A 27,818-nucleotide genomic window follows, 5' to 3' on the forward strand; every position below is an offset into this window, starting at 1 on the left:
CCTTGGGTAAGTTGCTTAACCTCTCTGGAACTGGCACCATCACTCCAGACCATGCAGGTTCACCGAGTCTGTCCGAACGCTGTGGCGGTGACTCGTTCCACGGGGCTTGCTGGAGGACATCCCCACGCCCTCTGGCACTGGATAAGCAAGGTTCCTATCCATCTCTGCCCTCACCATGAGCTTGCTTGCAAACCAGGGAGCCTTTCTCCAGGAGCTTGTCGGGAGCTCAAGGATTCTCTGTGCACAGATGTCAGTGTGGAGAGAGCGATCGTACGGGACACCGTGGGGGAAGCCCGAGCTGGGAGCCAGGCCACTATCTCGCTTATTCCCCCTCATTGACATTAATCTTTTGTATCGAAAGGAGGAGATGAAATCTCAGAGAGTTTATCAGTGACTTGCCAGGTCAGGAAGTGGCACGGTGGCTGTGAACCTGAGTGCCTGACGCCGACGCCCACGCACGCAGCACGGGCCGGCTCCCGAAATGCCCTGTGCACTCGGGGCACCTGTGGCCCATCTTGGTCCTGACTTCTGAGCCACGTGTCTCCTCTTTCTCTCGGAGTGCCCATCAAATAGGAGTTCCCTCCCCAGACCGCCAGGGGGCCCAACACCTGAAATAGACTACCCGTTCCCTCAGCACACACTTGTTGCTAATAAACCCCACCAGGCCCCCCCCCCCCCCCGCCACGCACTGCAGCACCACCATCACTCTGCAGAGGAACACGTGAAGTCCTTCTTCTGAAACCAGGTCTCAGGGAAACAGCCGGGAAATTCCCACCAAATCCAAATCACTTTCTTTCGGGGTGTCAGGGAGCCACGGGCTGGTTTTTGAGGGAAGGGAAGATGTCAGCCTGACCTAGGGAGGTACTTGCGAAGATTCAGAGCCAAGCCCCTGCAGGGAGCTGTCACGGGTGGCGAGTGTCCTGTCCGTAGCCCTGGGCAAGCCAAGACTGAGGTTCCCTGTGGGGAGGCAGGGGGCAGAGCTGCTCCAGGCGTGTGTGGTCCACACAGTGGGGCATCTGTGAAGTGTTCCCAGGACTCGGGCACACTTTCAACGTACGTGCAGCATATGAGAGCGTCCAGTTTCCAGAATTGCTCCTCCACGTGTGAAGGTGGTTTTACGTGTTGAAGGGAAAACTGGGTGTCACATATCGTGTCCTTTGACGTGTTTTCTTCGCGATCCGTTTTCCTGACCAGGGTGAAAACTGTGGCAGAAAATACAAAGAGGTCTTTCCAGGGTGTTTTAGACGCAAGCCCCGTGCAGAAGTCACACGAGAGGGGTGTGGGATTCCATCCCCTCTGGGTACTTTTCTAGGCTCTCATCACCGAGCGCTGAGTTTGGCAGGGGCCCCCAGAGAAGGAAAATGAGAAATGGGCAACTTTCTCTGCAATCCGTCCTCCTAAGGGGAATAGAGGGAGTGTGTCCTCTGTGTGTCCAATGCCCTATGTCATCTGGCGAGGGTATCCTTTGGAGCTGAGAAACGGAAGCTCAAATTAACCTAAGCGGCTAAGACGCTCAGTGTGTGTGTTTTGGGGGTGTGGGGTGTGTGTGGGGGGGTACTCTTTGGTCCAGAGCCGAGGTCTCTGCACGTCCAGTCCAGTTCCCCACGCCAGCCCTGATGGGCACGGAGTCTCTTTGTCCAAGACACACCAAGGAAGACAGAGCCAGAATAAAGTCAACAGCTTTTATTACAAGTCACAGATTTCATAGAAAAAGGAATGTAGCGTCAGGTCCGGTCGTATGAAAAACGGTAAAATGCAGGTTTGTCCTGGTTGCTCTGTGGACACCCGGGGCAGGCTCTCCGCGACATCAGGCACAGCAGCTGCACTTGTCCGAGGCCCCTTTGCAGACGCAGCCCTGGGCACACTTGGCGCAGCCCACGGGGCAGCAGGAGCAGCAGCCTGGGGAGGCAAGGGCAGCGTGCGGTCGGACCACGCGTTGTCCGGAACCACCCTTCCCAGCAGCAGGCCTGGCCCCAGCCGCCCTCGGGCCCAGACCCTGAGTTTACGATGGTGTCCTCTGTCCTGAGGTAATTGCTCTCAGACACTAGGTTCAGGTTGCCCGGCCCATCTGTGCCCAGGACAGGGCACAGCGCCTTGGAGAGACAGTGAGCAGGGCCTCTGGGGACAGGAGAAAGCCAGCCCCCAGCACCACCAGTGATGTGAGCCAAGTCCTCAGGATCAAAGTGGAGGCAAAGCCCGCACAGAGCAGCTCCCGCTCGGGATAGGGAAGCTCTGGGCTGCTTCGACAGGGAGGGGCTGCACCAGGTCCGAGAAGCCACGCACGGCCACTGGTTCCTGTCCCTAAAGTGCTTCAGTCCCTGAGAGGATTCGGAAGCGGGACTCAGGAGGCAGGAGGACTAGTTCTAGTGACAGGTCTGAGGTTGTTTGTCGGTGGCCCGTCTGGGCCTCAGTCTCCCTGTTCTCTAGTGCGCGCCTGGGTCTCGGTCATGCCGAAGGTGATTCCAGCTCTGACTGTGAATCCCTTCCTGGTGAGGGGGGTGCCGGGAAGTCTGGTCACTGTCCTGCTCCTGCCTGCCTGCTGAGCTCTGGGCCCCCTCCTCGCACTCAGCCCAGACCCCGCATTCCCAGAGAAGGCCCCGCACACTCACTCTTCTTGCAGGAGGCGCATCTGCAGGCTTTGCAGGTTCAGGAGCCAGCGCAGCCGCAGGAGCCGCCTGCCGGGAAGGGAAAGGCCAGCAGTGAGCAGGGCCAGGGATGCAGGAGCTACAGCAGACGGTCAGCAATGCCTCCCTGAGCCCTCCTCCTCTGTCAGGACCCAGCCCTGGGAGCTCGTGTCCACTCGGGCGGATAGAGAAGCCCCAGCTCCTCTCTTCTGGTCCAAGGAGAGTAGGTCCCCTCCTGATGGGACTCCACAGGGAAGGTCCCGGGCTCCAGACGCAGCCCAGGCCGACTGGGGCCGGGGGCCGGGGCCCATGGCCTGAACCCTAAAGAGGCAGCGTCCCCTCCTCCCATCAATTCCTGGCAGCTCCGAGGCCTCCTCCAAACGCTGGGTCACGGTCTAAGAATCACCTGACCTGCTTAGTGACCTAAAGAAAGACCGTCTTGAGCCTCTTTACTCTCAAAAATAGAGGCTGGAAATCTTTGTCGGTCTAGTGGTTTGGAGTCAGCGCTCTCACTTCCTAGTGTCTGGGTTGAATCCCTGGTCAGGGAACTAAGCTCCGATAAGCCGAGTGGTACGGCGAAGAAAAAGAAAAAAAAATAGATTGAAAATATCCTGTCGCTGCCCTGGCTAGGAAGAAAGCACTGGGTGAACCGTGGGCGTCCACTTGTGCTCAAATTCAAAATTCTTCCTCATGTAACCCCAGGGCCACTCTGTCCTGTGCCTGAGAAGCGGGCATCCAAGGCCCAGAGCCAGGGGTTCGTTACCAGTGGCGCAGGAACAGCTGGGGTCCATTTGGAGGCGACGTGAGGCCGGGGATCGAAAGCAAGCGGGCAAGAGGCACCTGATCTGGTGGAAGGCGTGTCGAGCCTAGGAGCCTGCTTGCAGTGTTTGTTCCCAGAGGAGGCGGCCCGGGCGCAGAGGTCCCACCCACTCCTTGCACCCTCCCCGTGTCTGCGCCGCCCGCCCGCAGCGCCCGGGGCCGGGCTGTGAGCAACACTCGGGGCCGAGCGCAGGATTCTCCCAGTGCGCATGGGTCCGCTCTGCGCACGGCAGAGCCGAGTTTGGTGCCTGCTCGCGTGTAGGGACTGTTTGCCAGGAAGTACGCGGTGTCCTAGCCTCCCTGTCCGCCCCTCCCGATTTTCCCGAGGGCGGCAGCCACCTTGTTCCCGGATTTTCCAGCAACCCAGCCTCTGCGTCTCGCTGTCTTCCCCACCCCCGGCCCCCGCGCTGTTGTCTTCAGGTTCACCCTTTCCGGAGCCCGTGTGCAACCCTAGTCTCGCGCTCACATCCCAGGCGTGGCAGGATCCTGGGAGTTGTGTGCAGAGACTGGTGGTGGATGTGACCTTCACCACCAATCCTCCGACTCCCTCTTCCCCCACCATTTCCTGTCCTGGTCCCCACGATGGTCCTTAGGCAGCGTTTCTCTAACGTTTCTCCGAAAGAGCACCACGGCCAACTCAGGCCTCTGCCTCCCATCCTTCCTTCTGTTCTCCACTACTGAATGGATGGATGGGCACATTTGTCCCTATGCTCCTGGCCTGAACTTGCCAGGGGTTTTCCTGATCCTAGCCAGTCCACCCTGCTCCGGGATGGAGGTTCCCAAAGCATGAGATCCCACCCCATGGAAGGGATCATTGTAAGTGATGGGCAGACCTGGCATTAAATAACAAAGCATGAAAAGTGGTTATTTCCCTTTCAGTGTTCAGCAGTGGGGAGAGCACTGAGCAGGCAGTCAGATCCCTCTGCACAGCTCTGTGACCTCTCTGGACTTCAGTCTCCCATCTCTGCCGCCAGAAGCACAGCTAGACTGTCTCAGAGGACCCTTCCAGCTGTGAATAATGATAGGCAGGACTCAGCATTCAGTGACCTCATAATCAGCGACCTTTGGCAAGGAGGTGAGACAGCCTTGCTATAGGTTCAGACCTCTGGATATGATCTGTGTGCCCTTAGGCAGGTTGCTTAAACTGGGTAGCTGGCACAATCATTCCAGCCCCTGCAGGTTCACTCTGTTACTGGTTCATTGTAGATCAAGTGATATGAAGGGTGGGCATTGATTTTGTGTTTCTCCAAATGGTGTGGCAGCATCTTATCCTAGGGGGGCTATTGCAGGGCATCCACACTCCCCCTGCCAGTGGATCAGTAAATTTGCAATCAAACTTTAACCTCCAGCCTGGAGTAATGCTTGCAAAACCATGAGCCTTTCCCCAAGAGCTTGTTGGAATTAAACAAGATTCTGTCCCAGTAAAGTCACTGTGAACAGAAGCATCATAATAGACACTGTTTATTAAGCCCTAGTGAGGAGCTAGGCCACTCTCAATACCACATAGGGATATAATCTCCTTTTTATAGGAAATGGAGACTTAGAGAGGTTGAGCGACTCATTTAGGATATGCGGCTGGTAAGTGCCACTGTGGTCTGTGAACCAAGACTGCCTGACACCAGCACCCATGCACCCAGCACAGGCTGGCTCCTGAAATCCCCTCTGCACACAGGACACCTGTGGGTGAGTGTGGGCCTGACACTTGGGCCACGTGACTCCTCGTTCTCTTTGACTTTACATCAAACAGGAAATCCATCCAAAAGTTGTCAGGAGGACTAGCTATTGCCATTATTTACAAGTCACTGAGCGCCTCACTCCTTCCTAATAAATACCACCACAACTTTGTAAATGCAGAATTTGACGCTACCCTGCACAGGCAGACGTGAAGTCCTCCATCTGGAACCAGTTTCCAGGTACCTGCCTCTTGTTGGGAAATGGCTGGGTATTACCTGCAAATTCCTAGTCAGTTTGCTGGTTTCAAGTAACCAAGGGCTGGATTTTGAAGGTAGAGTTCAGCCTGACCTTAAGGAACTTCCAAAGATTCAGAGCCAACTCACCGCAGGGAGCTCTCAGGGGTAGCAGGTGTCCTGTCACTGGCACTGGGCCAGCCAAGACACATGTTCCCTGTGGGGATGGGGGGGAAGAGCTACTCCAGGTGTGGGTGGTCCACATAGTGGGGTGTCCACATAGTGGGGTGTTTGAAAGTGTTTTCAGCGTTCAACATACTCCTTTGATGAACACGTGGGTTTTTTTAATAATTGAAGTATAGCTGATTTACAGTATTGTGTTAGTTTCAAGTGAACAAACATGTTTTTACTTTTTAAATTTTTCCTGTATTACTCTGTTCTTCATATATTTATTCAAATTTATTGAATCAAAAATTGGGTTTTGTATCCTTTTAAATTTTTCTTAGTAGTTCACTTAATTTTATTTTACCACAGTTTAGGTTTGTGAAGTTGGAAAATAAAAACCACAGCTAGAAAATTCACACGTCTTTCAGTGCAGGGAGTTTGAGACTTCCAGGTAACTGGAGGTGTGATTCCAACTTCTTTAGAGTCTATCAAGCCTAAAATCTATGAGGAAGTGAAGTTAGCCAGGGAAATCAGAGGATGGGAAATGAGGCATTGAGAAGCCACCAACCCTTGCCATGTCACCAACCCTTGACATGAGAATGGAGGGGACCTTGTATCTGCTCGACACCCTTAGAGCATCTGGTCTAATGCTGTTCCGTGTTACGCAGATGAACCCAGTGAGGGAGTGTCTTGTCTTAGGCACTCAGTTTGCTAGGGACTCACATTTTGTTCCAGTACCCAAGTCTCTGCACTTCTCACCCAGTCTCCTACACCAGCCCTGGATGGCACAAAAGCCCTTATTCCCAATGCACAGAAAAGAAAGGCGAGTCGGAATAGTGTCAACAACTTTTATTACCACTTACATATTTCATAGGAAAGGGAATGTAGCAATCAAGTCAGAGCAGTATAAAAACGCAGGTCGGCCCGTGTTCCTCCATTTACACCCGGGGCAGGCTCTCCGTGACATCAGGCACAGCAGCTGCACTTGTCCGAGGCCCCTTTGCAGACGCAGCCCTGGGCACACTTGGCGCAGCCCACAGGGCAGCAGGAGCAGCAGCCTGGGGAGAGAGGGGCGAAAGCAGATGTCAGCGATGACTTTCCCAGGCTCCTCCTTGCCCACCAGCAGCCCTGCCACAAGCCCTCAGATCCAAAGGACCCCGAGTACAGAAAAACATGCTCTGTTCCAAGACAGTTGGGAGGACCTTGGGGCTTGGCTTCCACTATGAAGTGGCTGCCCTGCCCCAACTAAGCCCAGGACAGGCAGAAAGTCAGAAGCAGCAGTGACAGGTGCCGAAGGGCAAAGGAAGACCAACCCCCCCGCCAGAGCCATACACTCAGAGCCCGCTCTGGGTTCCCTCCCTCACCGTAGCTGCAGCCCCCAGGTTCCCAGAGAAAGCCCTACACTCACTCTTCTTGCAGGAGGTGCATCTGCAGGCTTTGCAGGTGCAGGAGCCAGCGCAGCCGCAGGAGCCGCCTGCCGGGAAGGGAAAAGCCAGCAGTGAGCAGGGAGGGGGATGCAGGAGGTACAGCAGATGGTCAGTAATCCCTCCCTGCAACCTCTTCCTGGGTGCAGGGCCCAGTGCTAGGGACTCCTGTCCAGCATAGAACAGACAGAAGTCTCACCCCTCCTTCTCTGCCCTTCTATGCAAAGGGCTGTGTACTGTCTTGTATTTACCCCACAGGTATGGTCCCAGGCTCCAGAGCCCATTCAGGATGCCTGGGTCTGGTGGCCAGGACCTTTTGTCTGAGCCCATAACAGGCAATGTCCCCTCGCACCCGGCACAGGGAATGCAGAGGCCTGGACAGAGCACTGCGGCCGACCCAGAAGCCCCCTGACACCTGCATGATGTGGCGCAGAACAGCCCTGAGCCTCAGGCCTCTCGCCTCTGAAATGGAAGCCCCAGTTGGATGGAAACACTTTAATGGGGGATGAAGGCGCTTGTCCAGGGAGAAAGCACTTGCCGGGTTAACTACAGACGCCTACTTCAGCTCAAGCTCAAAATGTTCCTCCCTCCTCCAAACCCAGGGATGCTTCTTGGTATTGGGGAAGGGGCATCCTAAGTTCCAGAGCCAGGGGTTCCTCACCAGTGGGGCAGGAGCAGTTGGGGTCCATTTGGAGGCGAGGTGAGGCCGGGGGTCCAAAGCAAGTGGCGAAGAAGAGGGTCTTGGGCCGGTTGGGAGCGTGTTGGAACCTAGCAGCCGGCGGGTTCAGTTTATGCCCAGAGGAGGCGGCCCGGGCGCAGAGGCCCCGCCTCGCCTTGCACGCGGCGCGCGGATCTGCGCCTGTGCAGCCGGCAGCCCCCGTTCCGGCTGTGCGCAGCCTGGCGGGCCGAGCGCAGAGTTCCGTGAGCAAAGATTGGGTCGGTGTGCAGCGCTGCGGCCGCCCCTTTGGCGCTAGAACTCGCGGAGGGACGGTGTGCTGGGCGGTTCTCGGTTTCCCAGCTTCCCTGCCCGCCCCTTCCCAAATTTCCCAAGGTAGGCAGTCACCTTTGTTCCGGGATCTTCCAGGAACCCAGTCCCCCCTCTCTTTGCCACCCCAGGCCCCATTGCCTTGGTGCTCAAGTTCGTCTTTTCCGGAACCCGTGTGCGCCGCGCCCGGCCCTCCTCCCCCTCTCCCTCCCGGCTCCCCCCGGCATGAGCTCACAGGCGGTGGAAAGAGCCGAGGGAGTTGTGTGCAGCGTCCCAGCTGCGGATGTGACGTTTGCCTCCCAGTACTTTTCCTTTCCCTGTGCCCAGAGGGACTTAGGCCCTATTTTTCTGTCTCAGTTTCAAGGCGGACGCTGGCCTCTGTCTGCTCCATCTTTCCTCCACTCTCTAAGTTTGAAAGGATGTATGGGCACATATGTCTGGATCCTTTGCACAAAACTCTCCAGAGACTCTCCACAGCCTAGCCAGCCCACCTCACTCCAGGGAAGTTGTTCAGAAAGTGGGATGCCCCCAGGGGAGGGGTCATTTTAGGTGATAGGCAGATCTGGCATCTGCATATCAAGAAAAATAATTGTTTCCCTTTCAATATTACTGACCATTAGACAGCATTGTGTGTGTGTCCCACCTGGTTAATTGTTTATCTTTCAACCCTCACAAAGACTCAAAAAGAGGAATACTGTTATTTATGAGCCCATTTGGCTGGTGGGAAAGGTAAGTCACAAGGATGTTAAATAACTTGCGCAGGGTCACAGAGCTGGGAAGTAGTGCCACCGGGTCTGAATCCAGTCAGCTTCCCAAGGGAAGAAGGTCAAAGATAAAGTTTTCCTTTGGCCCAAAGTTTTCCTTTGATGTATCTTCAACATCAGTGTACTGCTTGAAATCTTTTAAACAGAGAGAAGCCTCAAGCTTATCAACTCTCCAGGCCCATATCATGATTTTGTTTTCAAGGACCTAGATTGCCTTTTCCTTCTGCAAGACATCATACTGGTCCAGTACACTGATGATATTATGCTGCTCGGAGCTAGTTGCAAGAAGTAGCAACTACTCTAGGCTTATTGGTTAAGACTCTGCAATGGCTGTAAAAAAGCCTATGGAATAGAGAAGATCCCTTAGGGCATCTCTTAGTACTACCCTGCTCTGTGATTAAAGTCAGTGAAAAACTACTATAACAACCCAATCAAGGCAGGACTGATAAAGGCTCAGACCCTTCAAAAATGAAGGTTTGGGTCACCCCAGCATCGTAAAGAACCATGACCAACTGAGATGCTTGCAGGGAGCAAAGGGGATACAGAATAGGTAGTGTAAGAAGATGTTTATAAATGTCAGCTATAACCACATGACCAGTTCCAGAAACAGAAATGACAACTGTAATTGTTAGGAGTACTTCTTCATTATTTTGTTATGAATATGTTTATATATATATGGCAAATATCTTTGTTTTCTTCCCTCTTTTATCCCCTTCTCATATAACATAGAAGGTATTGACTTTACATTGTAGTGTTTACGTGTTGTTAACATCACAGTATTTGTTACGTGATATCAAGTACAAAAGTGACCATCACCCAAGGACTTTGCATCCTCCTCTGGGGATGGTGTTATACATTTTCAGTTGTAGGTAGGATAGTTGTGTCACGTTAGGCAGAAGTATGACCTTGTTATTGTCTTTGTTGGGAGATTAAGCGCGGTTTACGAAGTTGTGTGGGTGCTAGTTTGATAAGTGGTGGTCTATGACGGTTAGTTTTATGTACCCACGTGTTTTAGCTGTCATACCCAATCCTTGGTCACACGCTAGCCTGATGTTGCTGTGAAGATATTTTTCAGATGTGATTAACATTTAAATCAGTAGACTTTGAGAAAAGCAGATTACCCTTCATAATGTGGAAGGCCTCATCCAGTCAGTGAAGGCCTTAGAGAAAAACTGAGGTCTCTTGAAGAGGAGGGAATTGGGCCTCCAGACGGCCTTTAGACTCAAGATTGCAACCAACATCAACTCCTACTGGAATTTCCAGGCTGCTGGCTAGCCCTATAAACTTCAGTTGTGCCAGCTTCCACAGTTGCATGAGCCAATTTCTTAAAATAAATCTCTCACTCTCTTTATCTATCTCTCTATCTACCTACCTACCTACATCCTGCTGGTTCTGTTTCTCTGGAGAATGCTAATACAAATATATTTTAAAACATATAAGTCATTAAAGGAAAAATGTTAAGTAAAATACTGGTGCAAGTGGTAGCAAAGGGCACAGACTGTTTTGCTCAGGGTTATAAATCCCCAGTGCTGTTCAGTTGATGAGGACAACATAGGACACACAGCCAGGCACACCACCACTGCTTCTGTGTCTAGAGGTAAATAAATACGCCCTATGTTAACAATAATAATAAATGGCTAACATTGTAGCCACTCACCACGTGCCAAGCACCATACTAAATTCTTTACATGAACTAGTTCTTTAATCTTCTGAATCATATGCTTTTATTTTGCCCCTTTAAAAGTGGGGGAGACCGGGCTTCCCTGGTGGCGCAGTGGTTGGGAGTCTGCCTGCCGATGCAGGGGACACGGGTTCGTGCCCCGGTCCGGGAGGATCCCACATGCTGCGGAACGGCTGGGCCCGTGAGCCATGGCCGCTGAGCCTGCGCATCCGGAGCCTGTGCTCCGCGGCGAGAGAGGCCGCAGCAGCGAGAGGCCCGCGTACCGCAAAAAAACAAACAAACAAAAACAAAACAAAACAAAAAGTGGAGGAGACTGAGCCACAGAGAGATTATGTCCTGTGGCTGTAAGTGATGCAGGTGAGATTGGCACTCATGCAGGCGGACTGCAGCATCATGCCCTCACCCACGATCTTACACCAGGACTTCATATGACAGATGAGGATGTTGAAAGCTGGCACAGGGGCAGCAATGGGAAGAGCACTGAGCAGGCAGTCTGTATAGTTCTGTGACCTCTCTGGAATTCAGTTTTCCATGTGTCAAGCCAGGAGCACAATCTGTCCATTTCGAGAGGTCCTTCTAACTCTGAATAGTGAGAGGCAGGATTTAGCATTCAGTGACATCATTATCTGCCAGCTGTGGCCAGGGCGTGAGGTCAGCTGTAGTGTGGGTTCAGACCTCTGCCCTCTGAGCTGTGTGACCTTGGGCAGGTTGCTTAACCTCTCTGGAATCAGCACAATCACTCCAGCCCCTGCACATTCACTCTCTCACTGGTTCCTGTGCAGATCAAACGACATGAAGCATGGGAATGACTTCTGAGTCTGTCCAAATGCTGTGGCAGCATCTTGTCCTGGGGGTCTCTTTGGAGGTCATCCATACTCCCTTTGGCACCGGATCAGCAAATTTCCAATCCCATCCTTAACCTCCAACCCAGAATAATGCTTCTAAACCAGTGAGCTTTTCCCCAAGAGCTTGTTGGGAGCTAAAAGGATTCTCTCTTCATGAATGTCAGTGTGGACATAATGATCATAACGGCCACTGTTTATTAAGCCAGGACACTATCATTTAATCCCCACATAGAGATATCATCTCTTTTTCACAATTGGGAAAATAGAGACTCAGATGTTGAGTAACATGCCCAGGCCATACCACCTGTGGCAAAACAGGCTGTGAACTGAGACGCCCATGCACTCAGCACAGGCTGGTTTCTGAAACCCCCTCTTCACACAGGGCACCTGTGGGCAAGCATGGTCTTGACTCTTGGGCCACCTGACTTGTCTTTCTCTTTTATTTTACATCAAATAGCCATTCCCTCCACAAACAGCCAGGGGGACTAACTGCTGGCATTAGTTACAAGTCACAGGGCACCTCACTCCTGCCTAATAAACACCACCATACCCTCCAGACTGCAGAATCTGCCATCACCCAGCATGGGCAGACGCGAAATAGTCCATCTGGAACCAATTCTCAGGCACATGCCCTCTTCATGGGAAATGACTGTGTAATTCCCTCCACAGCCCTAGTTATTTTGCGGCTTTCAAGTAGCCAAGGGCTGGATTTTGGAAGGACAGATTGCAACGGTGCTCAATGGACACCTTCGATGAACACGTGTGCGACGTTTTTAAATCTCTGATTTTGTTTGTTTTTCATATATTGACTGAAATTACGTGTGTGGAATCTGAAAACATGGGCTTTGTATTGTTCTGTGGCATTTTTATATATTTTTTTGTTTCTGTTTTTTACCAAGGTTTAGGTCTGCAACGGATGGGAAATGAAATCTGTTTGTTCACCACAGGGATTTTTTAGACCCCCCATTTAGATTCAAGCAGGTGAGGGAGTTTTCCACCCCTTTAGTCACTGAAGACTAAAATCCAGCGAGGAACTGCAGTTGAACAGGGAAACCATGGAGAATGAGGATTCTGGATTGAGAAGTTTCTGTGCCACCAACCCTTGACTTGAAAACAGAGGGGAGCCTGTATGTGCCCAGTGTCCTTATAGCATCTGGCCTAAGGCTCTTCCATTTTACAAAAGATGAAGCCCAGTGGGGTAATGTGGCTTGAACAAGGCACTGGGTTTGTTAAGGGCTAACATTTTGGTCCAGAAACCAAGTCTGTGTACTGCTAGTCCAGTCCCTCACCCCAGCTCTGGTCAAGTTAAGGAAAACAGCCAGAATAAAGCCAACCACTTTTATTATCATTCTTGTATTTTATAGGACAAAAAAAAAAAGAGGAATGTAGGTTTGTCCTGGTTGCTCTATTTACACCCGGGGCAGGCTCTCCGCGACATCAGGCACAGCAGCTGCACTTGTCTGAGGTCCCTTTGCAGATGCAGCCCTGGGCACACTTGGCGCAGCCCGGAGGGCAGCAGGAGCAGCAGCCTGGGGAAGGGAAGGAGGCGGCAGAGATGAGCGCTTGGAACAGAGGATTCATGAGGCTTCCCGTCCTCTCCAGTGGAGGCGCCACCGTCCCTAGGGAAGGGGTACCTACTGCCCTATTTAAATTCCCTGCGTGGTGTAGAGGGCTGGAGGCGTGAGGGGCGGGCCTGGCGGAGGGGTGGGCTCGTTAGGGGTAGATGTAGAGAAAATTCCACTTACTCTTCTTGCAGGAGGTGCATTTGCAGTCTTTGCATTTGCAGGAGCCGGGACACGCGCAGGATCCGCCTGCAAAGAGAACGGCCGACATAAAAACGGTTCCCGGAGACTCGAACGCGGGCATGGGTGCTAGGAGCCCGAGTTTGAGTCCCAGTTCCACAACCAACTCGTGGGAACCTGGGCAAGCCACGAACTCTGATCTCCTTATCCGTCAAACGGAACCTCCTAGTTTAACTTAGAACAGAGGCCACCAAAACGCTTTCGAAAGGGGCAATTTGTGCCCGGAAAGTGAGTGACGAGTCAGAAATTGCTTCTCTAGTTCTACAATTGACACCCAATCCCGAACCAGATATCCTTACCCGCGGTGCAGGAGCAGTTGGGATCCATGGCGAGACGAAGCGGAGGCTGGGGTCCGGAGACTGCGTCACGAAGTATGGCAAGGAAGTCGAGGGGGCGTGCTGGAGCGGAGGGCGCTGTGGGCTGCCTTTATAGCCGGAAGGAGCCGGGGCGAGTGCAAAAGCCCTCCGGGGCGGGCGCCGCCTGCACACGCCCCGCGCTGAGTCACTGGCGGCCCGCGCGGCGCCCCGAGCTGTGCACACGGACCACCCGGCACCAGTTCTCAGTAGCCGCCCTAGGTGCGCCTCGGCGAGGGAGGGCCGGGTGCAGAGCGCGGACCCCGCATGCAGGGCTGTGCTGAGCTGTGCGCGGAGCACCCTGACCCCTGCCCTTCGCTGTGTGCGCAGTTCCCGCCACCGCCTTCCCCCTACCCCAGCACGCCCCACCCCAACCCTCCCCACCGCGTCCGGTACCCTGTGCTTGAACCTGAGTAGTTAAGAGAGTGGGTCTTGCGGATCCTGCTCCGGGGGAAAACCGGTGGGAAGTCAGGACAGATTAAAAAAAAAAACTCTTTGCACCCGTCAGGGCTTAAAAATTGTGTAGCATCATATTAAACCCGTGGGCTGGTTATTGATGACATATGCTGTATATCGAGTGCTTTAGCATGCGATAGGGAAAGTGTAAGCGTGTTATGTGCGAGCTCTCATTTAATCCTCTAACAACCCTGTGAGGTAAGGACTAGTCATCATTCCCATTTTAGAGTATGGAGGCCCAGAGAAGTAAAGTAACTTGCCCGAGGTCACAGAGCTAGTGAGTGGCAGAGCCTGGTTAGAATCAGTGGGCCCAGCAGATGCTGAAGTCACTCTAAGGGTAGACATCACCCACAGGGGAGAATAAAGATCAAGAAGCCTATAAGCCTTGTACCCAGGAAACTCATAGTCATTGGGGCAGCCTCATGGGTGCGTGGGGAAAAGTAATACCAGGGTCATGGCTAGGATGGAGGCAGGGGGAACAGAGGGGAGACCCAGTCCAGCCTGAGAGGAGGTGGGCCAGTCAGGTGGGCCCTTGCCTTGGGCCTGAGGGTGAGAAAGTCTTCGCCAGGCAGGGGAAGAGGAAGGAGTTGCATTCCAGCCCGTGGAAGAAGCAGCCGGGTGGAAAGTTGGCATTCCCATGGAACATTTGGAAGGGAAAACCTCACAAGAACTTTCTTCCCCAGTGGATGCAGAGAAGAGTAGAAGTGCGGTCCAAATTCCTTTCTGGGGAGGTACATCCTGCTTCCCTGCTGGCACATGTCTGGCTGCTGTGAAATGGATCTTAGATCGTTATCCTGGGATTGTCCAGAGTGTGTCATCAGATGAGCAGGTTACTGGAAGGTTGGTGGCAGGTTTAGGGAATGCTGGTTGCTGCAGTAGGGAGTTTAGTGAGGGGGTGGGCGGAGGACAGGCCGTCCTCACAGCATTTACTGTAAAGTCCTGTGGAAATGCCTTCACAGCTCAGCTCAGACGTCACTTTCTCCTGGGAGCCCGTCCTGACCCCTGTGCTAGGTCAGGATGCCTGTGGAATGTGCTGGTAAACAGCTTGTCCTTTCCTTCCTGGCACTGCCCATGTCTGTAATACATAGGAAAGTGTGTGATTTTGCGACCTTTGTCCCTCCATAGCTACCTGCCACTGAAAACACCAAGAGCGCTCACTGCCCCTGAAATGTGCTTCCAGCCCTCCTCCCAGGGCCAAGTTTACAGTTGGCGCTTAATAAATATTTGTCGAATCAATTAATAGGGGTAAATCCTCTGATGTGTCCTCCCTTCCCAGCCCTGCCTCCCGGCATTAGGGCCGATTACAAAATGAAAGTAAAAAACTTGTTTTTCACCACTCTGGGATCTGTGTGGTCATGTGGTCACTCAGAGACTCCAAGCAGGGCAGGAGAGTTGAACTGTCAGAAGGACTAAATTCTAATGGTCACTCTGCCACTCACTTGCTGAGCGACCTTGGGGCTGTTATGGGCCAGGGCTCCCCTGAGCATCAGTTTACTCATTTGTCAAATGATCAGATTGTACTAGAATTTGAGGGTCACATGCAAACACGCTCTGATGTTAGAGCCAAGGTCTCAGAAATCTCGCTGTGTCTGGCAGCCCCGTGGACTGAGAGCATGGGAGGGCTGCTCTTTGGATGGTGGGCAGATTTTGCTGTTGTTACATACGCACCCACACTGTATGCAAAATTCCTGGTTTCTTATAAACCAGATGGTCCCTTGTCCACTCAGGGGAAACAGTCCAACTCACTGAGGAGACAATAACGCTTAATTTTGCCCTGTAAAGTATTGAATCAAGCCCTGGGTTTGGGCCATCTGTGTTGGCAGTAAAATTTGTTTTCAGGTCTAAGCTGTCTCCCTTAAGTCATTTTGACTCTGAGAGGAGAGGGAGGACCAATCGGCAAAGGTGAAGGGCAGCCCAGGCCCAGGTTTGCTTATCTCTGTACCCATGTAAGCCTTGCGGGACAGAGGTGGAGAGTGAGGCCTTTCTAACGCCTGCAGTCCTCATGTGGTAGGAAGTGAGGAAAATGAAGCCAAGCAGCATAAGATGAGGAAAAACACCCCTCTACAGTGTGGTGTGAGCTATCAGTATGAGGCAATGATGTGGCCCTAGTCTGCATTAATAGAAGTATGCCATCCAGAATGAGGGAGGTGACTTTTCGTCTCTTTTTAACTGCTAATGGGGGTATTTTTAGTTCTGCTGCTGAGTCATCCATTCATCCTTACCCTGTGACAGTAGCCTTAGGTTTCCTTTGTAGAACCACTCTTCCCTACTCCTAATCCACGTGGACTAAGGTGGATGGATGGAGTAGGCCCCATTCGTGGGCTCCCAGGAAATTCCATCTTCCTGGACATAGTGATTGGCTCTGAGTGGGTCACCTAGCCATGAACCAGAGAGAATCAATGGAACTCCTCCTGGAAATGCTAGGAGAATGACAGATACTCTTTCCATCTAGACTTCAACCTGAAAGCGTGTGAAGCTGAGTTTCTAGAGCCTTTGTCTCCATGAGAAAGAGCCTGAGAATAACTTTATTGTAAAGGAAATGGAGCCTGACAATATCATTGGAGCACCTGGAGCCAGCCAAGCCTGAAGCCACTGTGAGTCCAAAATTTCCTTTTTTGTTTAAATCATTCTGGATAGATTCTTAACTGGCACAGCTGGGCAGACCACCCTGAGGGCTGTGTTCATTATTGGGCTTCAACAGTCCAGAAGACAGTTGATCACAATAGTCCTAAGACTCAAAACCCCATCATGTGAGCAACAACTGAGAGGGGTGGGCAGGCTCAATCTGCAAGAAAACAGTTACCTTCGGATATGTGGACAGTGGTTGCTCCTGTAGCCGTGCAACAAATCACCCAAAACTGCAGTTTAAACAACAACCAGTTTATTGTCGCTCCTGGTTTTGTGGGTCAGGAATTTGAGAAGCACTCATTTGGGTGATTCTTTTGTTTCATGTATCACTGTCTGAGGTCACTTGGTGGCATTCAGTTGGTGGATGGGCTGGTCTGGAGGATCTAAGACAGTTTCACTCACGTGTCTGGCACCCTAGCAGGCGTGGCTGGATGGCTGAGCTCAGCTGGAACTAAAGACCAGAGCTCCCTCCTGTGGCCTCTTCGGCATGGTGGCCTCAGGGTAATTACATTTGGCGCAGGGCGCCAAGGGTGAGAGTCCCAAGAGACAGGAGTGGTAGTTGTGTCTCTTAAGCCCTGGGCCCTGAAACTAGCACAGGTCACTTTCACCACTTTTGATTGGTCAAGAAGCCACAGAGCCTGCCCAGATTCGAGGGGAAAGGATGAAGACCCCAGGTCTTGATGGAAGGAGTCAACATGTTTGCAATTATCTCTCATCTGCCGTAGTAGTCATGGGGCGTAATATTGAGCACGTACTAGGCATCAGGACGTTCTGAGTTTATTTCACTTAGACCTCGGCACAGCCCTACAAGGCAGATGCTGTTAGTATCTCAGTTTTACAGATGAGGCACTGAAGAGCTACATGGCCTGTTCAGGGTCACACAGCTGTAAGTGGCAGTGTGGGGATTTGAACCCAGGACTTTCTGATGCCACGACTACATGTTTATGCCATGCTGAAAAGAAGAGAATAGACTTGTGCTCTGTGGTCCCAAGGGTAGTACCAGGAACAAAGATTCTGCTCTGGGTGGGAAAGGCCTTTCTTGCAATTAGAGCTGGTGACGACTGGAAGGGACTGCCTTGGGAGATAGTTTCCTGTCACCATGGCAATAGGAACAGAGGCTGGTGGATTCTGGCATTAGATGGTGGGATAGAAAGAATAGATATATTTATTGTGAGAAGATCATCAACATTGTGGAGGTGATGAACTAGCCTACCTCTGCAAGATCTCCTTCCAAATCACGACGCCCTGAGCACCTCTGTCACCACCATCATGCACACGTTCATCAAAGACACCCTTGCCCATACACACACACACACACACACACACACATACACACACACATACACACATATATAAATTTCCCTTTTAATGTGATTAGCATTATACTATATATATACCTTGGGTTTTTTCCCCCACTGAATGGTAAGATGCGGTGGTCTTTCCATTGCAGGTGTGTTTTTATCAGCTGTTCATTATGACCATTTTTATACTTCACTCCTGAAGGATATTTAGCTTGTTTTGAGGCTTCTGCTGATACCAACGATGGGACAGTGAACTTCCTGGGTTGAAGGTATGTATGTTTTAAATTTGAGTAACTACTGCTAAAATACCCTCCAAGTTTCTCTTCAAGACCCTGCTTTCAATTCTTTTGGGTATATACCCAGGAGTGGAATTGCTGGATCATAAGGTAATTCTACTTTTAATGTTTGGAGGAACCACCATTTTACATTTCCTCCAATAGTGCACAAAAGTTCCAATTTCTCCACATCCTTGCCAACGCTTTTTTTTTTGTTATTTTTGTCTTCCTGATACTGGTCATCTGCTACGGTCTGAATATTTGTGTCCTTTGGGGCCTTTGAGAGGTGCTTGGGTCATGAGGGTAGAGCTCTCATGAATGGGATTAGTGCTTTTATAAAAGAAACCCCACAGAGCCCCTAGTCCTTTCCACCATGTGAGGATGCAATGAGAAGTCTCTGACCCAGAAAAGGGGCTTCACCCAACCATGCTGGCACCCTAAACTCAGATGTCTAGTCTCTCAAACTGTGAGAAATAAATTTCTGTTGTTTATAAGCTGCCCAATCTCTGGTATTTTGTTACAGCAGCCCAAAGGGACAGACACTATCCTAATGGGTGTGAGGTAATTTAGCTTTGTTTTGATGCTTTTTGTAACAGAAGGCAAGCCAGAAACAAACAGAGAAGACAAGCGTGGTTAGGTTTAAGAGCCTAGACTTTAGTCAGACAGCCTGGGTTCAAATCCTGGCTCTACCACATTCTAGCTTTGTTGCCTGTTAAGCACAAGACAGCAGGCTCAAAATGGAGTTGCTTATGCTAAGCCCCATGTCACCAGGGACTTCGGCCTGCCCAGAAATCTTTAACCAATCAGGAATCACCTGATCAGCACTAGTTAGGTAATCTGCCTGAGAGGCCCCTGCCATCCCTTGAAGGAAAGTAACTGCAATAACCAACCTGCTTTTTTGCCTGTTATGACTTCCTTGTTCCCTTCTAGCTATAAAAGTCTTTCATTCTGTGCAGCTCCTCTGAGTTCCTTTCTATCCGCTACAGTGGATGCTGCCCGATTTGAATAGATATTTGCTCAAATCAACTCTTAAAACATTTTAATATGCCTCAGTTTATCTTTCAGTAGACTGCATGCAGATTACCCTAAGCCCTATTGCCCCATCTGTAAAATGGGTTTACTAATCATACCATTCTTCTAGAGTTGTAAGGATCACGTAAGATAATGTACTTAAGAGAACTTTGTACAAGATAATCTCACATTTATCAATCTTTTTGGTGTCTTAGTTAAAAGAGGTATCTCTACCCCAAAGTAATAAGCATTCTCCTATTTTCCTCTTCCAAATTCTCTTACAGCTTTGATTTTGCTCCTGGGTGTTTAAGTCAATTGGAAATTATTTTTTATCTGATATGCAAAGGGGTAGCCCATTGTTTCAGCACTTTTCACTAACTAGTGTATCCTTTCGCTGATGATTTCATGTCTCTTACTTGCAGCTGCACTGGGGTCTATTTTTGAAGTGTCCTCTCTGTGCAACTGATCTATTCCTGAGCCGACACCACTTCCTAGAGCTTTAGAACAAGAACTGGTATGCGGTTAGAACAAGCCTTTTTTGTTGTTCCTTTCCAACACTGGCTTGGCTTTTCTGGCACTGTTTTTTGAAACTCAGCCTGTTGGGTTAAAAAACAAAATCCTGGTGGGCTTTTGAATGGACTGTCCTGATAAAGCAACTTGGAGGAAAACTGACATGTTTGCAGCACTGTGTTCTCTTAACTGGGAAACTTTTCTCTGCCAGAATTCTATTTTTCTTTTCCATTCAACCCAGGTAGAATCTGCGTGTTCCCTTTTATCAAGGACTGTACCACAACTACTGTGGATTGAAGCACTCATTACCCTACTTCCCCTTGAAGAGGGAAGGAGCTGGACACAAACTACCAAATGAGAAGGTTTGAAAAGGAGCTGAACGATCTGTTCGGGGAGACAGGCTGCTCAGGGCGGTGACCTTGGAAACGCAGCTGAACGGTTTCCCAAGACAGGCCCCAGGCCTCCTGGCCTCTCCTCTAATGACCCTGAAAACAGGCAGCTTTGCAGGAGCAGCTAGAAAATTTCAGAAACTGCAGGCCTTTGGGGCTGGGGGCTGGTTTTAACTTCCCCCAACCCCATTGTACAGATGCAGAGAGTGAGGCTGAGAGGCAGGAGAAAGAGACAGACCCATATGGGTCTGGTCTCCCCTCTTTCCCCAGAGTTAAGCTTGACTTGGCAAGAGGGTCAAGTGGCATATGAAGGTGCGGGAGGATGTCCTCAGCCCCCGAAGTTCCATCCGAGTCCCAGAAAGACCAGTGGCCAATCTCAGGATTTTATATTTCAACTGAGCTGTCCCCTCAGATGAGGCTCCTTCTACCCTCCATGTCCTGCCCCTTTAAGAAGAGACCAGTCCTTGCTTTATGTCATTCATAGGATTTATTGTCACTTGCCAGTGGCTAGCAGGGGAAGGGGCCACGCTGCCGAGCCTCACCACGGGGACAGGTGGCGCTGGGCCACCCAGCACTATTTACACACGTTTCGCACGGGGCACGTCCTCACTGGCAGCAGCTGCATTTCTCCTCAGCTTCGGCGCCCTCTCCGCCTTTACACACACAATCCTTGGCGCATTTCTCACACTCTGCGGGGCAGCAGGAGCAGCAGCCTGCAGATAAAATAGGGGCACCCAGTCTGATGGCCTCGCCTCCCCCATCTGTCCCCATCAAGAGGGAGGGGGGAAAAGGAGGGATGCCAGAGGTCACTGCCCCCTTCCTAGTCTCACACCTGGGTTGACTCAGCATCTCTGTTGTGTCAGCTATGCTCTGGGCTACCCTGGGAGAGGGGTACCTAGTAACTAGCCCACAGCCCCTTCTGTGAGCACAGGACTCCCCGGGATGGGGGTATTAGGCCCACGCTGGGGAGTTGTAAGCCTGGAGGAGAAAACATCCAGGGTAAATGGCCTTGAAGGATAAAGCTGCAGGAGCAGAGATGGTACAGGTGTAGGGAGTCCAGGAGATTCATGGCCAGGGGTTGGGGTGGGGGTGCTCCACACCTAGTCTAACACGCAAAGAAGAAGGGCGCCTTCCCCCCACCTCCTTCTCCCCCTGCGTGTTCAACTGCTTTGGGGAGATTCAGGGGAGGTAAAATCGAGGGGATCCACAAAGGCCTGAGAGAGCCCAGGGGACCCCAACTCCAGAGCTAACCCCCAGCCTCACTAATGGCTCCCCAGGCACTGGAGGTTTTGAGGGGAGGAATTGGACCAGGACAGCAGTTCTCAATCCCAACTGCCCATTAGAATCTTCCGGGAATTTACAAAAACATCTTGCCACCGTAGGGCCTAAGGTAACAATCACTGAGGGAGGGGCCCCTGCAACTGAGTCTTAAGGCCTCCCGCGTGGTTCTGTTACGTCAAAGCAATGTAACAGGGGGCCTAGGGGTCGCTCTGTATTGCGTGGACAGGCCTTGTGCTCTGGGGAGCATAGCAGGGAGGGGAAGGGCAGAGGGGTCCCCACACTCACTCTTCTTGCAGGAGGTGCATTTGCATCCCTCACACTTGCAGGAGTCAGCGCAGGTGCAGGAGCCGCCTAGAGAGGGAGGTACCACAGGAAGGGTTAAAGTGGCAAAACTTGGGGTGGGGCCAGGCCCCTTGGGGGAAGTGACTCCCTTTCCCCAAATGTCCTTGAGCAAAGGCGTAGGGCACGGGGTTCTTTGCAAGTAAAGGGGCGCGCTGTGCCGCAGGATGGGGGCGGGGGCTCACCAGTAGGGCAGGGGCAGGTCTCAGGATCCATGTCAAGAGGAGCTGCCGCCGGAGGAGGTTGAGTTGGCTTCTCGGGCAATTGGACGCACTAGCGGCAGCAGGTGGCTAGGCTTTTATAGCCCCAGGCGGGGGAGCGTAGGCACAGCGCTCCAGGCGCGCGCGCCTCCTCTTCGCCCGGGAGCACCAGCTTGGGCGGAAGCGCGCACTGCGGCAGCCGTTCCCCCCTCCCCCGCCGTGTGCACGTTCGGGCGCTGCCCCCCACCCCCGCTGCCTCGCGCACAGCCGGGTGCGCGCAGCCACGCACTTCCCACCGTGTGCAGGGGGGGACACTGCCCCGCCCGCCTGCCTGCCAGTGTGTACCGCCGCAAATGCCTACCCGCAGACAGTGCACACTTCCCGCCTCTGAAAGCGGAGGGAGAGAAAAAGGCTTTGTTATTCCCCAGCCCTTCCCTGCCTCTTATCCCTTCCACCCGCCTTATCCCTTATTCTAGGATTCCTCATCCAAGTGGGCTGCTGAGCCACCATGCTGCTTTAGCACTCCGTTCCCTGTGTGTCTCATGGGGAGAGAACACCGCCGGAAGGGCCCTCGCAAACTGGCTTCGGGAGAGGCCTGCTCTGGGAGGCCTAGAGGGCAGGTCTGGGGTGACTAGTGGGAGTTTGGGGACGGAGGAAGGGTAGCGGTGCCAGGTGGCTGCATCTCAGATTCAAAGGGAAGCGGATCTCCTTTCATCTGTTCCTTCTGTTGGGTTTCTGACTCCCTTGTACTTGTGGTAGGCTGAAAAACGGCCCCTCAAGAGCTATCCATGTCAAATCCTGGGATCTGCGACTATCACCTTATTTGGAAAAGGGGACTTGGCAGATGTAATTAAATTAAGGATCTTAAGGTGAGATCATCCTGGATTATCCAGATAGGCCCTAAATCCAGCGATGAGCATCCTTAGAAGTCCACAGAGAATAGAAGAGGAGGAGACAACGTGACCACAGAGGCAGAGATTGAAGTGATGTGGCCGGCAGCCGCAGAAGCCGGACACAGAACAGTTCATGTCCTTTGCTAATAAGTCTGTGTCCTCACTCAGCAAATCAAGACACTTAGTCCCTAGGAAACAGAGGAACAAAGGACAGCATTAGACAATTGGTCAAGGGTTAAAGAAGCAGGAGAAAGGATTGCTAATGGCATTTCAGACGGGGCAGTCACATGGCGACCCCCATGGGGAAGCTTCACTTTTCCTGCTTGTAGTGCAAGTACCTTTCTCATGGTTGTATTGGGCTTCACAGGGGCAAGGCTCATCTAGAGACAGTGAAAAAAAAAATTATCCCAGGACTCCTGCAATAAAATATTTGAAAGGTGAAGGTGGGAGAGGTTAGCATGTGGCATTTGGTTGGAACACCTATTGCCTTGCCAAGAATGGAAGTTCCTCCACAAGCCCTCCCAAAGGGATCTTATCACCTCTCACACCCAATTTCCACTTTTTTAAAAGAGATACTGAGATAGTCTGGGACCTGGGACTCCCTACCAGAGTGCTTGCACTTGAACCTGGACAAACGTCTCTTCATTTACAAAGAAACTATAAGAGGGACTTCCCTGGCTGTCCAGTGGTTAAGACCCTGCACTTCCAGTGCAGGAGGCACAGGATCGATCCCTGGTCGGGGAACTAAGATCCCACATGCCGCACTGCGTGGCCAAAAAATAAAAAAAAAAAAAGAAACTGAGAGACGAAAAATAACCTCGCATGCGCAGTCGGGGCAATTGTGAACAGCAGGATGCTTTAAAAGGGCCACAAACCGACCGCCATTTCTGAAGTGCCGAGAGTAAAATCAGGGTACTGCGCATGATCTCTGCACACAGCACCACCCTGGGAGTGGGCGGACCACCTAAGCCACCCCTCCGGCCCAACCCACCAAACGGCCCCTACCCTCACCCCATTTAAGGAACCAGCCCACCCTCCTTGGAGAGGGAGCAGGGGCAGCTGTTTCTCGTTTTCACTCCCTTGTGCTACAGCACAAGCCCCAGTAAAAGCTTGCCTGAATTTCTCATCTGGCCTCTTGTCAATTTCTCTTGATTAAAGAGTCAATACCTGTGTAGGATTTGCAGCCCTCCCTCTTTGGAGGTGGTCCCGAGGCTGCTCCCCAAGGAAGGCGGGTCTGGTGAGTCCCCAGGCTTTGGTTCTGCTGAGTGGGGGAGACTGAAACTCGCTAGGAGAGAGTGGACCTTGCTCCGAACCTCCCACATGCAAAGCTGAGCCTCTTCCAAATCTGAGCTGGACAAAGCAGTTTAGAATGTTGGTTGGAAACTCCCCACCCCAAAATATTAGCTTCCAAGTGGCCTGCAATAAGGGATTGAGCTAGCTTTCTCCAGGCTTTTGCAAGCTTGCTACGTGTTGCCCCACAAGTCTTAAGCTTCAGTAAAGTTGAAGGAAGGGAAAAAAGGAAGAAAGAAGAGTCCAAAGAGGAGACGATATAATCTTATATCCCAAGGTATTTAACGTGAAGCCCGGGTTGGTTCTCAACAGTGGCTTCATGCAATTTCAGATCGCAGAGCTCACCATCTCTAGCACTACTGTTTATTTCTTGCTTGTTTGTTTTTGTTTTGCCTGAGGGCACTCCAGCCTCAGACTTGCCTGGCCTAGGCCCTAGCCTTGACCCCACTCAAGGCCTCACTATCGCAGGCTTTCAGTACCAGGTGAGATGTGTATACCAACACACTCAGCTAAAGCTGCCTCCCGGCCATTTTCCTTCGGGGCTCTCAGATTTCCTCGGGATTTAGACTCGAGCTGGGAGAACAATCTCCGCCCCCCACCCACCGTGATGGGTAATTTTTTGTGTCAACCTGACCAGGCTCAGGGATGCCCAGATAGCTGATTAAACATTACTTCTGAGCACGTCTGTGAGGATATTTCCAAAAGAGATAAGCATTTGAATCAGAAGACTGAGTAAAGAAGATCACCCTTACCATCGTGGGTGGACGTCATCCAATCTACTGAGGGTGCGAGTAGAACAAAAAGGCAGAGGAAGGGTCAATTCGCGCTCTGCCTGAGCTCAGAGATCCATCTTCTCCTGCCCTCCGACTCCTGGCTTTCCGGCCTTTGGACTTGGACTGGGATTTACACCATCGGCTCCTCTGTTCCCAGGCTTCCAGACTCAGGTTGAATTACACCACCGGTTTTCCTGGGCCTCCAGCTTGCATGTGACTAATTGTGGGACTTCTCAGCCTCCGTAATGATGTAAGTCGATTCCTAACATCTCTCTCTCTCTCTCTGTGTATATGTATATCTCCCACTGTTCTGTTTCTCTACATCACCCCACACCTAAGGGTGGCCAGGATATTGAGATCTGAAAACCGCAACATCCTTAGGAGACACCCTCCCCCCAATTCTTCACATGGCCAGGCCCCTCATCCTTCAGTTCTCAGCTTCTGTGACCTCTGAAAAGCATTTCATGTAGATGTGTCACTCCAGAGGGTTCCCCATCATCCCCACCTTTATTTCCCTCTGACCCCTTGTTAATTCTCACAATGTAAACTGATTTTATGCTCCCTCCGCCAGTGATGCTTCTTCCCCAGGTATCCACATGGCTCATTCCCTTCTTTCTTTATTCTACACTGTTGCTCAAATCTTGCTGTCTCCATGAAGCCCACCATGATCACCCTGTTTAAAATTGCAACACATACCTCAAACCCACAGGACTCCTGATCCCTCATACTTTGCTCTATCTTTTCTTTTTTCATAGCATTTAACACCTTCTAATGAAGTAAATTACTTATTTGGAAACCTTATGAGCTGTCGCCCCCTGCTAGAATTTAAGCACCGTGATACGATAAGGAATCATTTCTTTTGTTCACTGACATATGAAGTGTCTGGAACAGTGTCCTGTACATGGGAGACATTCAGGAGATATTTAGTGAATGAATGAATGAGTGAATGGCTCTGAAGTCAAGTTGTTGCCTTTGTTACCGACCAGGATTCCTGGCCTCCTTAATCAATAGAAATTGATAAGAGGCCAGACAAGAAATTCAGGCAAGGCTTTTATTTTTATTTTTTAATATTTATTTATTTGGTTGCACCGGGTCTTAGTTGTGGCTCGAGGGCTCTCCTTAGTTGTGGCATGAGAACTCCTAGTTGCGGCATGCATGTGGGATCTAGTTCCCTGATGTGGGATCTAGTTCCCTGACCAGGGATCGAACCTGTGACCCCTGCATTGGGAGCATGGAGTCTCATCCACTGCGCCACCAGGGAAGTCCCCAGGAAAGACTTTATTGGGGCTCCTGCTGCAGCAGGAGGGGGGTTCCCTTGCTCGCTCCCTGAAGGGGGGTGAGCTGGTTCCTTATATAAGGTGAGGGTAGGGGTGGGTCCGGGGGTCGGCCCAAGGGGTGGCTTAGGTGGTCTGCCCACCCCTTTGCTGGTGCTGTGTGGGTTTTTGGTCTCTTTGTATCTTGTTCATAATTTGCCCCAACTGTGCATGCACGCAGTTATTTTTAGTCCCCTATAGTTTCTTTGTATTTTGTTGCTGGAGGAGGTTTGTTCAGTTGCAAGCACTGCAGCAAAGGGTCCCAGGTCCCAGCCTGTCTCACGTTCACAGTCTGACTCTGCCACTTACTAGTAATGTGACAAGTTACTAGCAAGTTGCTAGCATTTCGTGTCTTGGGGTGCTCCAGGGTAAAATGGGAGGTTTGTCAAGGGCTTAAATCGATGGCACTTGGAAAGCTCTCAGAGCAGGGTCCTAACCATGTTGGCTCTTACCAACCATGCAACTAAGTCTGAGACTCAGGAGGTCAGGGGAGGACTCTGCAGGAGCCTGGGATCCCTACAGCTCCTACCTGACACCCAGCTTCAGTGTTGGCCTCAGTTCTGTGCTTCTTGAATTGCAGCTGCCTGTGATTAACATGGGTTCCAGGTGTGGCTTGGACCAGCTGGGTCACAAACATCAATCCTCACCCTGGGCCCTGCAGCCAATCACAGTGCTTCCTGGGAGAAGGGAGCTCATGGAGATGCTTATCTTTTTAATTAGATTGGGGCCAGGAGGCAGGATCAGGTATGTTGAGGGGTGGAGATCATTCAGGGTCACACCAACTAATGGATGGAAAATCCCCAGGTGATCTCAGAAGAAAGCAAGGAGTCCAGCAAGTCCCACTCCTGGCTGAAACTGGTTCAGTGCAGGATTAAGACTGTTGGCGTTGCTCTTACAAAGACTTTCCCAATTTATTATCCTGGGACTGAAAATTGGGCAATAGTTTAGAAGCCTGGGTAAACGGTAGTGTACCAAACGAGTTTACAAACTTGCTTATCTGCAAATAAAGTCATTTCTTGGAGAGATATGGAGACTTATTAGTAGAATCATTGTTGAATGAGCAATGTTATTCACAGGAACAGCCGAAGCAGGGGAAGAGGCACTGGTCTAAGAACCCCATGGTTCCTAGTTCCAGCTCTTCCAATAACTAGCTTTCTGAACCCACGAAAGTGTCTCTTCAGTTTTCACATAGGTTGACCAGATGACTACTAGCGGCTAATATGGATAACGTCCACCACTTGCTGGGTGATTACTATGCATATTGAGGCACCATATTGAGCACCATGTGGAGCTAAACACTCCACATATTATATCACTGACTCTTTCCAATAACCCTGTGGTAGGCATTGTTAACCCATTTTGTAGATGAGGAAACTGAGGCTGGGGAGAGTAGGTGATTTGCCCTGGAGGCAGAGCCAGGACTTGAATCTAAGCACAATGCTCTTCAGCCTGCCCTGATATCTTTAATTCAATTTGCCATGAGTTCCACTTTTTAAGCGCCTATTATGTGCCAGGCTTGTGAATAGCCAACTACGGTTTTTTTTTTTCTTTTTGCCAACTACGTTTTGATATCCCAAGCAAACTTTGTAGAATTGCAGAATCTTCAGGTCTGCAACAAAGAAAGTCATCCTGCCTCTTTACCCACAAGGCATGTCTGAGGCCCCTGAAAATGCCCCTTATAGGCCCTCCATGATGTGTAGTTCCCTGAGTCAACCCACCCTGTCCAACGATACAAGTGGTTTTCCACACCTGAGAGCGGCAGGAGGCCATCAAAGCTCTGACTTAGACCT

The 27,818-nt window shown here is 51.3% G+C and overlaps 2 protein-coding genes and 2 long non-coding RNA genes across 7 annotated transcripts in view; 1 reads left to right on the top strand and 3 right to left on the bottom strand.

Annotated features, from left to right (window-relative positions):
* Positions 1-1,668: 1,668 nt before the first annotated feature.
* LOC137214517 (uncharacterized) lies at positions 1,669-5,562 on the bottom strand. The gene is made up of 4 exons (XM_067718402.1): positions 5,501-5,562; positions 3,388-3,708; positions 2,610-2,675; positions 1,669-1,899 (listed from the first exon to the last, which is right to left on the bottom strand). Exons 1-4 carry the CDS (start codon positions 5,560-5,562, stop codon positions 1,725-1,727), a joined length of 624 nt encoding a protein of 207 aa, XP_067574503.1. The 3' UTR covers positions 1,669-1,724.
* Positions 5,563-6,349: 787 nt separating this feature from the next.
* On the bottom strand, positions 6,350-8,424 carry LOC137215585 (uncharacterized). Its single transcript, XR_010939331.1, has 2 exons — positions 7,601-8,424; positions 6,350-6,573 (listed from the first exon to the last, which is right to left on the bottom strand). It is a non-coding gene; the product is annotated as an uncharacterized lncRNA (long non-coding RNA).
* The window catches only part of LOC137215586 (uncharacterized), an 84,892-nt gene continuing 64,923 nt past the window's right edge, over positions 7,850-27,818 (top strand). For 3 of the 4 annotated variants that reach the window (XR_010939332.1, XR_010939333.1, XR_010939334.1), the window contains exons 1-4: positions 7,850-7,990; positions 16,278-16,419; positions 17,904-18,023; positions 19,792-24,965. This is a non-coding gene — a long non-coding RNA (uncharacterized lncRNA). The remainder of the gene's footprint in view (positions 7,991-16,277; positions 16,420-17,903; positions 18,024-19,791; positions 24,966-27,818) is intronic. The other variant, XR_010939335.1, reaches the window with a different exon arrangement.
* LOC137215584 (metallothionein-2) lies at positions 12,539-13,474 on the bottom strand. The gene is made up of 3 exons (XM_067720999.1): positions 13,316-13,474; positions 12,960-13,025; positions 12,539-12,743 (listed from the first exon to the last, which is right to left on the bottom strand). Exons 1-3 carry the CDS (start codon positions 13,341-13,343, stop codon positions 12,652-12,654), a joined length of 186 nt encoding a protein of 61 aa, XP_067577100.1. The 5' UTR covers positions 13,344-13,474; the 3' UTR covers positions 12,539-12,651.

Source organism: Pseudorca crassidens, chromosome 20 (genome assembly GCF_039906515.1).
Source record: "Pseudorca crassidens isolate mPseCra1 chromosome 20, mPseCra1.hap1, whole genome shotgun sequence".
Taxonomy (NCBI): Eukaryota; Metazoa; Chordata; class Mammalia; order Artiodactyla; family Delphinidae; genus Pseudorca; species Pseudorca crassidens.

Bases quoted from the DNA above. Each gene is read 5' to 3' on its own strand.
- LOC137215584 (XM_067720999.1), bottom strand. From the start codon at position 13,343: ATGGATCCCAACTGCTCCTGCACCGCGG. The intron at 13,026-13,315 runs GTAAGGATATCT...TTCTCTTTGCAG, and splicing joins CAACTGCTCCTGCACCGCGG to GCGGATCCTGCGCGTGTCCC. The intron at 12,744-12,959 runs GTAAGTGGAATT...TCCCTTCCCCAG, and splicing joins ATGCACCTCCTGCAAGAAGA to GCTGCTGCTCCTGCTGCCCT.
- LOC137214517 (XM_067718402.1), bottom strand. From the start codon at position 5,562: ATGTGTCTTGGCTGGCCCAGTGCCAGTGACAGGACACCTGCTACCCCT. The intron at 2,676-3,387 runs GTAACGAACCCC...CCTTCCCGGCAG, and splicing joins CAGCTGTTCCTGCGCCACTG to GCGGCTCCTGCGGCTGCGCT. The intron at 1,900-2,609 runs GTGAGTGTGCGG...TTGCCTCCCCAG, and splicing joins ATGCGCCTCCTGCAAGAAGA to GCTGCTGCTCCTGCTGCCCC.